The sequence below is a fragment of the Pseudomyrmex gracilis genome, unplaced genomic scaffold (assembly GCF_002006095.1).
Source record: "Pseudomyrmex gracilis isolate BER0280 unplaced genomic scaffold, ASM200609v1 scaffold_8, whole genome shotgun sequence".
Taxonomy (NCBI): Eukaryota; Metazoa; Arthropoda; class Insecta; order Hymenoptera; family Formicidae; genus Pseudomyrmex; species Pseudomyrmex gracilis.
In genome coordinates, this window is record NW_018020592.1 from 1324286 (window position 1) to 1339620 (window position 15335).

The following is a 15335-nucleotide window of genomic DNA, read 5'->3' on the forward strand; positions in this document are numbered from 1 at the left end:
GAACGATCGTGCGCCGTTTGCGTACGCCGCGTTCTACGTACCCGATTTAGACCGTTGCACGGAAATTTTAATCCAATTCGGAACATCTTTCGAGTGGCCGGTCAGGCAGCCAGCGGGAAAAAGGGAACGACGGCACAAAAACAGCTGGTCACCGACCGTCGGTGACTGCGCGAAAAGAAGAATGTTGCGTGTCGTGAGCGCTGCGTTGCGAGGTGAGTATACGCGTGTCTCACGACCGATTCTGTCATCGACGACCGCGGCGCGAAGATCCGTCACGCGGCGGCCTCGCGCTGCACCATAATTCACCGCGATTCCGTGCCCCGTTCCGACAGAAGCGATGAAAATCGGCGTCTTACGCAGGTTATGTTCGCCGCGTCCGCCATGTTGCGCACCTGGCGAAAGGAACGATACGGAACGCGGAACGCGCGCGCGCGCACATTTAAATCGCGAGAAGTTCTTATCCTGAATGCACGTCGAGATTTATTTTCGCTCTCAACTTGTTTAATTGCGTATCTAGTGGCGCAGTTGCGCGTGTTTTGAGTTTTATTACGTTTACGTGATTGTATGTGTAAATAATTTGTGACGAACTTTTTTTTTGTAATACGATATTGTGTGAATACAGGTTTTGGAAAAGCGTATATTTTGTATTCTATTATTCTTACAGAAATTGCAACCAGAGCAGCAAGCACAAATTTGGCAAGTTTTGATTCTCTTGCTTCAAAATGTAATCCTGTTGTGAATCTGACACAGTACAGAGGGTTTGGCGCATTGTCCACTATTGTTCAGAAATGGGATCCTGTTACAACAGTTCGACATAAGACATTGCTAAAGTAATGTAACACAAAGTATATTATTAAAATAATATATTATTAAAACATACAAACATTTTCGTTATGTGAATAATAATGGAATATGTTGAACAAGTTTATTATATAAAAATATAATGTCTTTCCAGTTACGCAGCATCAAAAAGTCAACCTGCTCTAACCATGCCGGTAGAACCTATAGTTTTGCCTGTCAGAACAAAAACTAAATTTACTATGGCACGAGGAAAACCCGCAACAGTCAAAGCTGTTATAAAACGCTTTTACAGATTAGACTGGTAATATTTTAAGATTGTTTTTTTCATGCTTTTTGATTGCACTTAATCGTAAATTTATAAATTTTCCTACATAACTTCGTACATGTCATGATATAAATTCTGAAAAAAAATTCAAATAAAAAAGTTAATAAAATCTTACAGGGGTATATGGATTAGAACAAAGGCAGGACGAAAAAAACATTTGTGGAGAAAATCGTGCGCGAGAAAGAAGAGATTGCGAGAGCATGTGTTCTGCAACGCCCAGCAAAGTACGCTGCTAGATAAAATGGTGTCCAAATGGTGGAAGAGACGACACTATTATGTCGACGATCCGTATAATCCGTATCACGAACGAGAAGAGTTTCTTATAACTCGAAAAAAACCGCTGCCCTGATCATTTATTAAGTAAATAGATAAACGAGTTTTTGTAAAGTTGAACAGAAGAGTATTAAAAATAATGTTATCTCTGTAAGTGCGGTGTATCGTTTCTGTCCTCAAATTTATCTTTTTGCTACGCTTTGTTCATATCATGTGCAAAATATCATGTACTTTACTCAATTAATTAAATAAATTATACACATGTGACATATTTACTCTTTCGAACGTGGTTATATCTTTTAAGCAAAATATATGCGTGTGACGTATTCTTTGATAGATGAACACAAATTTTTGTGAAGTAAAAATATTAAAGATGTCTAAGTGCCGTGTATCTTTTTTTTTTTTAAATATCTTTGTCATGTTTTATTATTACATAACACATGAAATGTGCTTTGAAATGTACTAACAATTAATTGTGTGACATTTACTTTTGAATATTTATATTTTATAAGCAAAATTGTGTATGTGAGTTTCTTGAATTGCTTATATTAATGTAAGTTATATAAGTTATTATAAATATTTGGAAGTTTGTTGACATGTGTAACGATACGCATGTGACATATTCGCATCTCCACACCTGGAATATTTAACATTTAATCGATATCGTTGCAAGATAAGATTAACACGCTCTTGATTTATATTCCACATTTTACGATAAGTTGTTTCATTTCGCGCGCAAAAATTATTCTCAGTGTTTTCTGCAATCGGTTGAAAATCGCATCGATCGCCAGGCGCTTTAACAGAAGGATTACTTTTTTTTTTTTTATCACAGGGTCACGTGGCACCGCTACGTACGTGCGGCGCCCGAGAGCCGCACGGTTGTATAAATGTGCCCCGTGCGTCTTAGTCGTGATTTGTCCTTCATGTGAGTGTGGTTGGAGAAGTCGTGTGTCTCTCGGTTACTCTTGTACAGATACACTTCGCTCTCTTTCTTATCACCTGATTATTCGGTTTTTTTCCTTGGTGCGATAACGATAATGCCATACCGCGCGAGATTGCGATTGCTTGGCAGGGCGTTCGGGCTGGCGGTCAGGAACTCGTGCGGGAAACGTGAAACCAATCCGAGTCTCACCGTCGTCGCCGCCAACTTCGTAGGCAGCAGGAATTTCTCTGTGAGTCGCACGCTCGATATGAGGTGAGTGCGAGGAAAAGCCGGTCTCTATTTTTTCACGTAAGAGATATAGAAGCTTTGGTTTTTTTTTCAGCGTTGAAAGCGTTTTTCTTCTCGCGCGACGAACGACGTCTCTTCGTAGCTTTTTTTCCACGTTCGGAGACTGACGTTCCGAATCTCGCTATTCCGTCTTTAGAATGCAAAGTGTGTTGCTTATCTATAATCATGGCCCGACTTTATGGTCCAGCTGCTTGTCTCTTTTTGGAGAAAACATACCTGACGTCCGTTTCTAAAAAATATGACGCAACAGCTGACTCTAGATCTAAACATCTAAATTTATTTTTTTCACATGCAAAATAATGAGAGACGTGTTTGGAGGTGGACTCGAGATTATAGGCGTGAAGTAGAATGTAATCAAACGCATATCAATCTTCTTGGATTTGATTAGAAGTAATTTGAGACGTTTGGATTCGAAAATAGCTACCTCTTATTTTCTGTAAACATGTAAATTATTTGGTTTTTATGCTGTGTTTGATTTTCGAAACAGTTTTTACAGACAGAGATAATTGCGGCCTCGGCTGCTAGAGGGCACAGTTATCGAAATGTGAAAGGTTTTCGATCTATCGAATGATGCGTGATAGTTCTTCCGAGAATTTTCTTCTTATTTTTTCGATATTAAATCAATGAATCGTAGAGATCAAATTTTTCGGTGTTTCACAAATTAATAAATATATATATAAAAAAAATCTGTATATAGAAAAATCTATATGTAGAACTTTCGCCATATGTGATTTTATTACTTTTCGCTATGTATATTATTTAATTGCGCTTTCATCTCTCCGCAAATGATATAAATGATCTCTCCATGTGTACGTATTTAGAAAGTCATGCCACACGCGTGTAAAACTTGATTATTATCTGGATCACTCTTGCCACTTATCCGGTCGATATAATGGCGCCGGTTGTATTTTTTTCGCAGATTCGTTCAATTCACAAACAAGACCGGAGGTCCGCAACACCTCGGAGTCCAATTGAAGCAGGGTGGTGACATCATTGCCGTGTCGGCTGTCGATTCACGGATCCCGAACACGCTGAAAAAATTCCTCGAAGGCGGAGATGACCTTCTCAAGAAGGCGAAAAGGTAAAAAAGCGATTTAAACAGCTGGCGGTTAGTTTTGAGAGAGAGAGAGAGAGAGATAGAGATCCCTCTCCTTCTTCCTCCATGCGATTATAATGTGCGCTGGAAAGATAATGAGAGACCGTGTATTGTGTGTAAAACTATTGATTGTTGCGTCAATATTTTTGTGCCCGATAGTTCCGCAATTGTCTCTTATTTATTAATTATGCGCTTGAGGGGAACTTTTCCCAGAGCGCTATAAAAATAAAGCCGAATCAATCAATCAATCAATTTATGACATGTAATTAAATAGCATGCGATTACGCAATGTTCATATAAATCAAGCTGAAGAATGGAATTATGTTTGTATTATGCTTATTTCCGAGTATAATAACATTATATATTCTTTATTTTACTTTTTAAAACATTAATTTTGTAAATTAAAAGATTATTTAGAAGTTTGTTTTAGAAAAACTAAACTTTCAAAACAATGAAATCTATCTATTCGTATATCTCGTGATTGAAATAAACGTGATTACAACTTCTCTCAGTTATCTTACAAGCTTTTCATGATTTTTTGAGCTATCTTAGTATAGTGTAATATTACGGGTGGAATAATACATGGAGTAATAAAGAACATATTACTCAAGCTCATCGTGAACATTTATTTCACCAGGGAAGACGATATCGACCTAAGGAGGGAAGTAGAGAGGTTGGTGCTTTCAGCATTCAATCCGTGTGAGAAAGTAGTAATTCTCTCTTTTTATTCCCTTTTTCAATTAGTTACTTACGCTTACACACACATACGTAATGTGTTATTAGTCCCTTTTTTTTTTTAAGTTTGAACGTATTGAGACCACACCTTCATTAGATCAATCGATTCGCCTTTCTCCAGACTGATAGTTTCATTAAAAAAGAAATTGATACGTTTTGTACACGTATAAACTTCTTTATTATTTGTTTTTAATTATTTTTATCTTTTTTCATCTGTTACATTTAAAATGTTTATTTTCGTTTCTTTACTATTCGCGAATAAATTAATGTCAATGATCTCTCTTGCTGAATAGAAGTAGCATTAAAATAAGAATGAGTTTTCGAACGAGAAATCATATTTGCTCCGATATACGGCGATTAAGCAATAACGAATGTTTTATCACTATCATGCGCAAATAAGATATAGCAATATAGACTATCAACAATTTAGCTTTTCACGAGTTAACGGGAATTCTCACTATCAAACAAATTGAAAGCAAAATAGTTTTCAAAAGGAAATGTCAAGTGTAATTTCCGACCATTACCTGTGCATCATTTTTTTTTTTAGCAATTTCGGTATAACAATTGAAAGACCGGATCTAGTCGTGACAACTAATGACACTTAAGTATCTTGAAATTTATATTTTTTCTATCGTTAAGGAAAAATTGCTTCATATCACGTCATTACATAAAGTTTCACGAATTATGTATGTATTGTAGTATTTGTGTAGTGCATGTTTTTCTGGTGTTTTATTTACCGATCTCATTCAAATATTGCCAACGCAATCTTTTTACCGATTACACTTTTGTTATCTCGCATAAGTCGTTGAAATTAAGTGTAAATGTACATACATTTTACGAATTTTTCCACATATTCATATTGAATTTTTGCGTCTTGCACGCACGAGATTGAATTTTATCATTACAACTGGCTTTCGATTAGACGCAGTTGTTGATACTAACTCAAGACGGCGCCTTGCGCCACTGCCAATTGGCAGGCTTTCAAGCTTCTTTAGGACAGACGCCTCTGTGAATGAAGCAGCATTTTTTTATATCCGTTCTAATATGCCAAAAAAGAAATTTTTGTAGTTTTTTGTATTTTACAAAATCCATTTATTTTCTTTTTGTTATTTATTCTTAAATTTAATCGCGGTAGATGACGTTCAGCTACCAAACTAGGACGAGCGATAAAAATGATATAATGAATTCTTTAAGATAATAGTTATGATAATTAATTCGTTAAGATAATAATCATTTGTGCATCGTTTCTGTCGTTTACTGTAATCTGTGTAAAAAAGGTATGATATTAAAAGTTTTTTTTATATATACGTAATAGATACTTATTTTTTTCTTTCTATTACACAACTTGCTATTGAAAACATGATATATTTGTACATTATTCATGTAATATCGTAAAATAATGACTAGTAAGTCATTATTTTGTCACAGACAAGTTACGTAAAAATTTACATAAAACTAAAGAAGTTAATATTATATATTAGTTTTTATAATAATTATATAATAATTTAATTATTATTAAAAATAAATTTTATTTTGTGTTTTTATTTTATTTACTTAATTATTGAAATTAAATAAATATCGCATGTCGTGTTTCAATAGAATGTAAAATCACACGAAACAATTTTGTTGCATAATTTGACCTCCGAGAAGACGTGAAACGAAGAATTCTGTTTGTAAAACCTCTGTGTGAGCGTGTTATGGTACAATTAAACCAGAAACGACAGCATAACAAGTACATAAAGAGCGTAAACTTATCAAGTTTATCAATTAGCAATTTGGAATTATCAAGCGAAGTTTAGCCGCGTGATTAAAAAAGCAATTAACTGACACTAGTGCGTACGCTTGAGTCGCCATTCCTCTGTCTAGAAACTCAATTGTTGCGCATGTAAAACCGCATGTCGTCTATTTATACGACAATTATTAGCTGAACTAACGTTCTTACGCGCGAAGCAATAATATTTTTACACGAGGTAACTTTTGTAACTCAAAATCTCCTCTTCTTTTCTTTTATCTTTTATAGATTTTCTACACAAGCGTTAATGTTTTTTTTTTTTTTTTTTTCATTTAACAAGATTGCATTACAAGATTTCCCACTCTTAGCAAAAGAAAAAAAGATAATACTGACCAGGTTTTGCCTCGCGTGCGAGTTGATTAACTCTGATCAGACGATTCCAAAGTCTGTCTCGCGATCCGACTAAGTCTAGCATGCGATGCTTTACAGAATAGTCGCCGAGGGACGTAGCATTATACCCGAGGCCGATGTGAACTTCTTAGCGCCGGTCACGCGCATGGACAAGCTCGCTTGCATTGGCCTCAACTACAGCGGCCACTGCGAGGAGCAAGGTGTACCGATTCCAACAAGTCCGGTAGTCTTTAGCAAATTTCCCAGCAACATCATCGGGCCTCGTGACAACATTCTACTGCCGCAGATCTCGGACGTAAGTTGGAAATATTAATTACCGTTGCCGGGTATCGATCGACATGTCCTTGAGAATTCTCGATTCCCGCCGAATCTGGAATCTGGTATATTTTTGGTTTACCAAATATATTGTGTCACGATCTCATCTGTTTTTTTCGCACGGTTTGTTGCTTCAACTACGAGTTTTAACATGAGAATTACATTCACGTGTTGTATTATTTTCAATTGCTAATCATTTTCCTTCATTATTATCAACTGTTAGCTCGCTTTCTTGCCTCATAATATTCAGAAAAATAGAACGCGACAACAAACGATATTATATACGAAGTATATAGAAAACTACACGTTTGTTTTTTTGTGCTGTTTTTTTGTTTCATAAATTCAATAATTATTAAAGTGTGATTTATCTTTGGATTCTAGAAAGTCGACTGGGAAGCCGAGTTGGCAATAGTAATCGGTAAGAAATGCAAAAGCGTAAGCAATGACAACGTTGAGGACTGTATCTTCGGTTACACGGTGGCGCAAGACATAACAGCGCGCGATTGGCAGAAGTCGAAGAGGAACGGTGGCCAGTTCTTGCTCGGCAAAGGGATGGACACGTTCTGTCCTCTGGGCCCAGCTGTTGTCACCAAAGAGTCGATATGCGACATCAACAATCTGTCCGTCAAAACATGGGTGAACGGTAATTTGAAGCAGGACGGCAACACCAGCGAACTTATCTTCAAACCTCACGAGATAGTCGCATATCTTTCACAGTTAGTCGCATATCTTTTTCTATAATGCGTCAAACGATCACACAAGTAAACATATAGGTATTGACAATATTAATTGAACTTTTAGATTTTTCACATTATTGCCAGGTGACGTAATTCTTACCGGTACACCCGCCGGTGTAGGATTCACACGTAAACCACCAGAATTTCTACAGGTAAAGTTATCGTGTATAAGCATCACAAGTAACAATTGAAAAACTAGACAAATATACTTTTGAATTATATTATACACATCACACCACGTATTAACTTTGCTGCATATTTTAGCGTGGAGACGTGCTCGAAACCGAGATCGAAAGCTTAGGACGTCTGAGAAATAAAGTAATCTGATCTAAGAAACACACTTTTGAGAGAGTTGTTGAAGTTTCACGATCTTCACAAGACTGGACCTGCGTTTCTTCAGGCCTCGATATCCGCGATGACATTATTACCCCAAAAAATGATTGAAAAGATACATACGCGAGCAATGTCGAGGATTTTAGCGTGATTGCGAATGTTTAAGCCGGAAAAATAGCCTGTCTTCACTCAGGGCACAAGATGCGCCTAGCCACATTAATAACACAGCTATGCTACTTTTCTACGTATTTTACGTACTTGTATAATTAAAGCAAGACTGTTTATATCAAGTGTCTTTATTTCGTGTAATCCTATAATAGCAAACTGTTGGTTTGTTTTTTTAAATACTATATTGACAAATATTTTTATTTTTCATAAAATGTTTCAAGAATAATATTGAAAAACCTCAATTTAAAAATAAAATCTTAGTTTCTCAAGAGCACCTTAAATCCATATTTTTTTATACATAATAAAAATAATGTATCCGTTGCTGACATAAATATGCACATTTCTCGTCCTATTATTTAAATATGTTATTATTATACCTGTGATTTTTTAACTATTTTTCAATTATACTGTATATACATATACTTATTTTTTTATAAAACTTTAAAGAATGAAACATTAAGTTATATCATTTTGCGAGGCTTTACTTGATATAAAGTTTTGAAACCAATTCTATGTGGGACTCATATCAAAGTTGAAAAAATGTAAAAAAGTAAAGTAAAACATAACACCATACGTATATTTAAGTTTGTTTACTATTATGCCATATAATGGTAAATTTTAAATATAAAAATGTTTACAAACATACCTAATTAGACAACTTTACTCTCTAATTCTTGTATGTTAGTATTCTGAAGATATTTGTTGTACTGTTGCGGAATACCTTTAAACAGTTTTATTTTTGCTCTTATTTGTTTCCAAGTTAACTGATAATAATTTTTCTTATCTCTTGACATTGCCTATGAACAAAGAATTATATATATATATATACTTTATTTTGTCGAAATAATAACACTTTTATTCCAAGAAAAGTTTTTACCTTATAATCTTCACCATATTTCTTTATTAAATATGTAAGAAACTCTGCTTGTGGTTTTGGTATATTTAGACGATGTTCTCTAGGTGCTTTTGCATCAGCCTCAAGCTGTTCCACTACATACTTTTTTGATGGACACACATCTGTAACTTCATCTTCGTGATCCGGCAAACATTCATTTTCCACAGTTAATTTTTTAGCTTTCTTCAACATTTCTTGCTTTGAATTAGGAATTTTCAGTGCTTCATTTGCATCATATGCCAAACCCATTTCGTTTAAATTGGCACGTAAAGACTTTTTACGCTCCCATGCCTTTTTTACTTCGTCACTAATAACATAAAATAATATAAAATTTATTCTAAAACCAATTATATCTCTTTCTTGTATTTATTTTTCTTGTGTACTGTTCTTCGTTTATTGTTGCTGTTAGCGCTAAAAATTTTCGGAACGAATCTTTTTTGTGTTTTTTAGATTGGATTAGATCTAAATTTTTTCTTTTACTCCGTCTTTAACGCTCACTGTAGCCTGTATCTTGGCTTTTCCAGCAATCATAATAGATTTCAAGATAGTCTAAAATTTAGAAAACTTACCACGGTATAATCGGTAATTTGTGTAACTTATTTCGCAGTCTTTTTCGATTCACATTCGCGTTGTATCTCTTTTTACGTTTTATTTTTCTGACTCGCTTAATTTTCATATTTCTAATTTATTTATACACAAATTTCCACTAACAACCACAGCTCCAGCACGCGATATTTGAACTATGAACACGCGATTGTAACAAGATAGAGAACTCTCAACAAGTTTGTGACCGAAGATAAATTTCGGGGTACATACATACAGGGCCTTAATTCTTGGAAAACTTTCGTATACGAAGCACAACGGTTGAGAGATAATCACTTCTGATTGGATCATACTTTTGGAATCGCTGTAGATTTTGAAGAATAGTCCTATCATAAGTGATGATCTCTCAATCGTTGAGTTTTCTGAACGTAACCATTCTTCTCTCTGGTTTTATGTTCCCGTCCTGTACGCAGTGATGAAAGATCGAGCCCGCAGCAACGAGAGTATCGAAGCGTTGCTTCGATTCGATATTTCGAGAATCGCAATATCGCGCGCTTCGATACACTTTGGCACCCATTTGCTGCCAACGCGCAACGCAGAGAAGAGGTATATTTGAATTGTTTCGTTTTTTTCTCGTAAATCTCGCGATCAGTATCGTCTCGCGTAAGAACATTAATAATAAATATCTGTCGCAAAGTGTCGGACGTTTGCAGTAACATGTAATTAGTATCACGCGTGTTTTGATACAGTTTGGCGATCATTTGCCGACGCGCAACACAGAGCAAAGGTAAGTTCGAATGTCACGTTATTTCTCGCGATGATTAGCGTCTCTCGAGCAAATATCAGTAGTATATGTTTGTTGCAAAATGTGTCATACGTTTACTATAATACGTAATTAATATCGCGCAAACGTTGGTTCTGATAGGCAAGTAAATCGTATCGATATCTTGTTTTACGAGATTCTACATTTTTGAGTTCAAAAATTTTGTTATTGTAAATTTTGGAACGTTAAAAGTTTACATTTTTTTCTAGTTTGAGCAGTGAGAAGTAAACAAGTGGGACAAAGGACTAAGTAGTGGGAGTAGTGAGAACGCGGCGCGTATGTACAATCGTTCTCTTTCCTTCGCCTGTTTACGCAGCACTTTCACGGCAATAGTGCTACTATTGAAGACACAATAGTGCATTCAAAAGCACAACCGCTCACTGAGCGGCAAAGTAGCGATCGATTGTGATTGGTTTAGATTAAAATAAGAGCCATATATATAAAAGATTGTGTAAATAGAGTCACGTAAAAATTCTCTCTTTCGTTTTTTACAAAAACATTATTATTAAACTAATACTTTGTTTACTGTGTTTGCGCGAGAGATTAAATTAACGCAAAATTATTAAAAATAAATCATCTATTTTTTTTAGAAATTTTAGTGAATGTTGATTATTTTAAGAGACGATTTTTTACAGGCCTGGTAGACATTCACGAGTTTAGAAGAGAATATTTGGAGCTCATAACATATTAGTTACAAAGTATGTATCATGCTACATTATTCTTTAATAAAATTATAAAACAATTTAATATTCTCGTACAACTGCCTGCTAATTTTGTTCTACTTCGTCGTATTTTTCAGGCAAACAGTAATTTTTTATTGAGAATACTTTGCGGCATCTGAGAAGCTGATTCAAGTCAACTGAAAGTATAAGTATAAAGGTCAGTGTTGCACAAGTACAAAACGAAACATAACATTTTTGTTTTAAAACTTGAACTAAATCTTATTTAAAAATTCAATAATTTTTCTCATAATTAACTCTATTAAGTTTTTCTTGCTTTTTGTTATTCTAGGTGCGTACAAATTCTTCACACAAAAAGAAGAAATCGACAGCACCGGAGGAGCCGGTTCGGATCACCTCAAAACGGTATAAAGGTCAGTATCGAATTTGCAAATAAAAAACAGAATACAACACATTTTAGTTGTAAAACTTGAATTCATATATTCATATTCAACTCTTTTTATTTAAAGATTTAATAATCTCACTTAAAATTAACTCTATTAATTTTCTCTTATTATTCGTTGTTTCAGGTGCAAACGGATTGTTTACGTAGAGGAGTTTGCGGCACAGGAGGAGCCGGTTCGGGCAATAGGATGCTGGCACAAAGGTATGTTGTTTTTATATAGTCATTTATACGTAAAGGATAACTGTTAAATATATTTTCTTAGAAAATTTCAAAATTTCTTGCTTATCTGTTAAAAAGCCACATGATTAGATATTTAAACGTTACAAAATTATCTTACATCCAATAATGAGAAAATACCATGTTTGTTACAGAGTGGTGTGTAGCAGAAGGTAACCAACGCTCGGTGAGTAAACTTTAGGGTTGTGGTGATGGTTCGAAATCAGTGCGAATCGCGTGTAGATTATTGTTTTTATAAATTTTGAAACATTGAGCACATACCTTTAATATTCCGTAATTTAAAAGATATTGATACATTGGCAATAGTGTTAAATTCACATTAAAATATTATAAATAATATTACACACAAGTAAGATATTACAAGTATTCTTACACCTTGCATGAAAATCGAAAGAAAGTAATAAAAAAAACATTTTATTTTCTTTTTATAAAATCTGCTAGACATACGTACCATTATACTATAAATTTATAATAAGACATATATTATTTGGTATTTTTATAAAGTTCTCAATGTTTTACATTTTGTAGTGGTAAAGTTTTACATTTTATCAAAACGGAAGTTTAGTTCGTTTTGTCTGCATCAAAATTGACGTCTGAATTGCGCCACAAATTGCGAAGCCTTAGAATAGAATCGCGATTTTTCCGCGGAAAATATTAGATTGTTACTTTGTTTATTATACTTTTTCACTTATTTTTACAATTCTTTCTATTTTTTCTTTTCCGATTTTCGCGAAGTTTCAGTTTATTACGTTCATATATATCGCAAACAATTAATTATATCTATAAGTGTATAATGTATCAAGAAAGAATATCTTTGAAAATAATCCGTTTTTTTTTCATTAAAATCTGATTAGTTTTTTTACGAGATTTCTATCGACTACGTGTGCTTTACGATCGAAGTTTTTTGTTTGAGATTATTAAGTTTTACGATTGAAATTCGCGATATTTTAAAGTTGCACACATATTGTAGAATCACGTTAGTATTATACGACTCTCAATAGTATAGTTATCATGCTTCGCTTGAACATAAGGCGCAATAGTTCTCGCAAAACTGAACTGTGAGAAAGTCTTCGGAGTGAGAAACTGCAAGAAAAATCGAGCTTTGTGTATTACGCAAACAATTACATCGAAATAAACAGAAATACTCGTTTCGTCATAAAAAATAATTTTTATATTTCGAATCTTTGTATATTATACGAGTTTTGACAATTTATATTAATTTAAACAAATACGCGGTATTTAATTTCGCAAATTTCTTTTATTGTGATTCATTTTTCGTTTTTCACTTATTCGAGTTTTAAGAGATTTAATAGTAACTGAAGTGCGGACTTTAGAAAAATATAGACTTTGAACTGTAATAAAATTTAAGTTTCGCGTGTGTTTATACTTCGTGTCGCGAGTGATAAACAGTGCTATAACTACATGGGAGACGACAACGCAAAATCTGCTGGGCCACTTCCGAGAGAGACCGATTGGAGAGGAAGATACATCGATGGACGACGAAGGGACCGCATAAATATGAGTTACAAAATTAACTGTTATCAATTGTTCCTTTTAATTAAAAGTTCTTTTATCTTTATCATACATTGTACGCTTACAATTACACTTCCTTTTTTACAAAAAAGATTTTCAAATTTTATTCTTTTTAGTAATAGAAAATATATATAAAAAGACATTTTTATATACGTAATCTATACAAAAATATATGTATTTATAATCAATACAATTGAAAGGAACAATTTGTTATTGCATGCGTAGTATCCGCCTATGTTAATCGCACTGATTTCTAATGGCGCTAATATATAAAGACAATCATATATCGTAGAATGATTTTCTTTATTTGCTATTTTTATATGAATGTGGTGATGGTATGTGTATAAATTTTTATTTTTATAGCTGATGTGTTTATTAATGTTAGATTTGCTTATTTATTCACTTTTTGTATATTATTGAATATATATTGTTATTTGAAGTTTTATATCTCTCAACTTTTTAGACTTATTCTTAACTGTTACACTTTTTTATTATTCTTTGAATTCTTTGAATTTTGCAAATTCTTCGAAGAATTCTCTCTTGAATTTATTGAATTCGTCTTTAACATCTCTTATATATTTTCTGGCATATTTGATATAAAATCTACTTCAAAATAAATTATAAATTTATATTCCTTCGGGCTTAAAAACTATAAACTAATATAAATGTAAAAATATAAACGTGTATTTGCGTAAATATATAATTGCGTATTAGGAATAAACATGTAAGATAGAATAAAAAAGATACTAAAAAGAGAAAAAAAGTTTTTTGAAATGGGTATACTTAAAACAATTTCTATACATAAAAAGAGATACTGCGCGATAAACAGGAAAAGTTAGGAACATGTAGGGATTGGTAGGAACAAATAAGAATATGTAGAAAATATACAGGAATAAAAATTGCTGGCGTTGGGGATATATAGAAATACTTAGGTGCTATTTTCTTTAAAAAAAAAAGACATTTTATGTTGTAAAATTAAAATAAAAGCGAGTGATATGCTGCCTTCATCTTAATTACGTTAAGTTAATTTATAAGTTCAGATTGTAACAATATTAGGCAATTGAAAAAAAACTAATTGTAAACTTTTAGACGTAACGTCTTTTTTTTTTAATTGTATAAGTTTTAGAAGAAACTGATTTTATTCTGATATTGTAATGTCTCTTATAGATATAAGAACTTAGATTGTAAAAATGATAGGCAAATGAAAAAATGATTGTAATTCATAAAATGTATAATTTATATGTATCGTGTTATTTAACAAGTAAAAAATCTTATAAGAGGATTCCCACACAGAACAAAAACTCCATTAGACGTCCATTGGACGTCAATAGCTTCATGAAATATCTAATGAATGTCTAATGGAGTTTTTGTTCCATGTGGGTTGAAAGTAAAAAGAGATTGAATATAAAAAAAAAAAAACTGAATATGTTTGGCTGTTTTATAAATATATAACAAATTTTAATAAATTGTTAACAAGTATAGTAATGGCAGCAAATAATGATCTAAAGAGATGATACCTGATGGATACACTTTATCTGCTCCGTATTTTGTTATACGGTTGTCATCATTGAATTCTGTGATGCTGCTTGATAAAATCTTATTATTACTCATTGAAAATCGTAGATTTCGATAATAAAACATGTTGCATATACAAAGTTGTTAGTTTTTCCATTGTCTCTTTTTACGTTCCTCTTTTTAGTTTCTGATATGCAATAATAGTAATACGCGGAAAATACATAGAGCAACATTCTGGGAATGTATCGAGCGCATCGAAGCGCGATACGTATATGCATTGCAATTCTTGAAATATCGAATCAGAAAACAGTGTACTGTGTAGGTATAAATACCACATTTATACATCTCTAAATATCATAACGGCAGATAGAGTGTGTAACCGACTGGAAAGATTCGTGAACATAGCTCCGTAGTTCCGTTGTGCACCACTGTGCATGATAGCGCTCAAAAATGCGGCTGTGGCCGCTCTCATTCGAATACACGTAAACGATCCACAAATATCTCCCG

The 15335-nt window shown here is 33.4% G+C and overlaps 4 protein-coding genes and 1 long non-coding RNA gene across 12 annotated transcripts in view; 3 read left to right on the plus strand and 2 right to left on the minus strand.

Moving 5' to 3' along the window:
* LOC109861008 (MICOS complex subunit Mic60) overlaps positions 1 to 181 on the minus strand; it is a 34590-nt gene extending 34409 nt beyond the window's left edge. For all 7 annotated transcript variants that reach the window (XM_020440510.1, XM_020440499.1, XM_020440518.1 and 4 more), the window contains exon 1: positions 42 to 181. In XM_020440510.1, the coding sequence (XP_020296099.1) occupies positions 42 to 86 (45 nt within the window). In that variant the 5' untranslated portion in view covers positions 87 to 181. The remainder of the gene's footprint in view (positions 1 to 41) is intronic.
* Positions 75 to 1677, plus strand: LOC109861061 (39S ribosomal protein L35, mitochondrial). The gene is made up of 4 exons (XM_020440555.1): positions 75 to 212; positions 665 to 830; positions 956 to 1102; positions 1244 to 1677. The coding sequence occupies exons 1-4, from the start codon at positions 182 to 184 to the stop codon at positions 1473 to 1475; spliced, it is 576 nt and encodes a 191-aa protein (XP_020296144.1). The 5' UTR covers positions 75 to 181; the 3' UTR covers positions 1476 to 1677.
* A 574-nt stretch (positions 1678 to 2251) lies between these two features.
* LOC109861043 (fumarylacetoacetate hydrolase domain-containing protein 2A) lies at positions 2252 to 8275 on the plus strand. 2 transcript variants are annotated; one of them, XM_020440529.1, is made up of 7 exons: positions 2252 to 2594; positions 3550 to 3711; positions 4364 to 4399; positions 6683 to 6899; positions 7301 to 7635; positions 7721 to 7808; positions 7921 to 8275. In XM_020440529.1, the coding sequence occupies exons 1-7, from the start codon at positions 2437 to 2439 to the stop codon at positions 7981 to 7983; spliced, it is 1059 nt and encodes a 352-aa protein (XP_020296118.1). In that variant the 5' UTR covers positions 2252 to 2436; the 3' UTR covers positions 7984 to 8275. The 2 variants fall into 2 exon arrangements, with proteins under 2 accessions (XP_020296118.1, XP_020296124.1); XM_020440535.1 differs by lacking the exon at positions 4364 to 4399 and having other exon boundaries at positions 2259 to 2594.
* Positions 8276 to 8713: 438 nt separating this feature from the next.
* On the minus strand, positions 8714 to 9960 carry LOC109861056 (nucleolar protein 16). The gene is made up of 3 exons (XM_020440543.1): positions 9622 to 9960; positions 9035 to 9359; positions 8714 to 8954 (listed from the first exon to the last, which is right to left on the minus strand). Exons 1-3 carry the CDS (start codon positions 9726 to 9728, stop codon positions 8808 to 8810), a joined length of 579 nt encoding a protein of 192 aa, XP_020296132.1. The 5' UTR covers positions 9729 to 9960; the 3' UTR covers positions 8714 to 8807.
* Positions 9961 to 11428: 1468 nt separating this feature from the next.
* Positions 11429 to 12056, plus strand: LOC109860883. Its single transcript, XR_002250897.1, has 3 exons — positions 11429 to 11511; positions 11668 to 11744; positions 11915 to 12056. It is a non-coding gene; the product is annotated as an uncharacterized LOC109860883 (long non-coding RNA).
* Positions 12057 to 15335: the final 3279 nt, after the last annotated feature.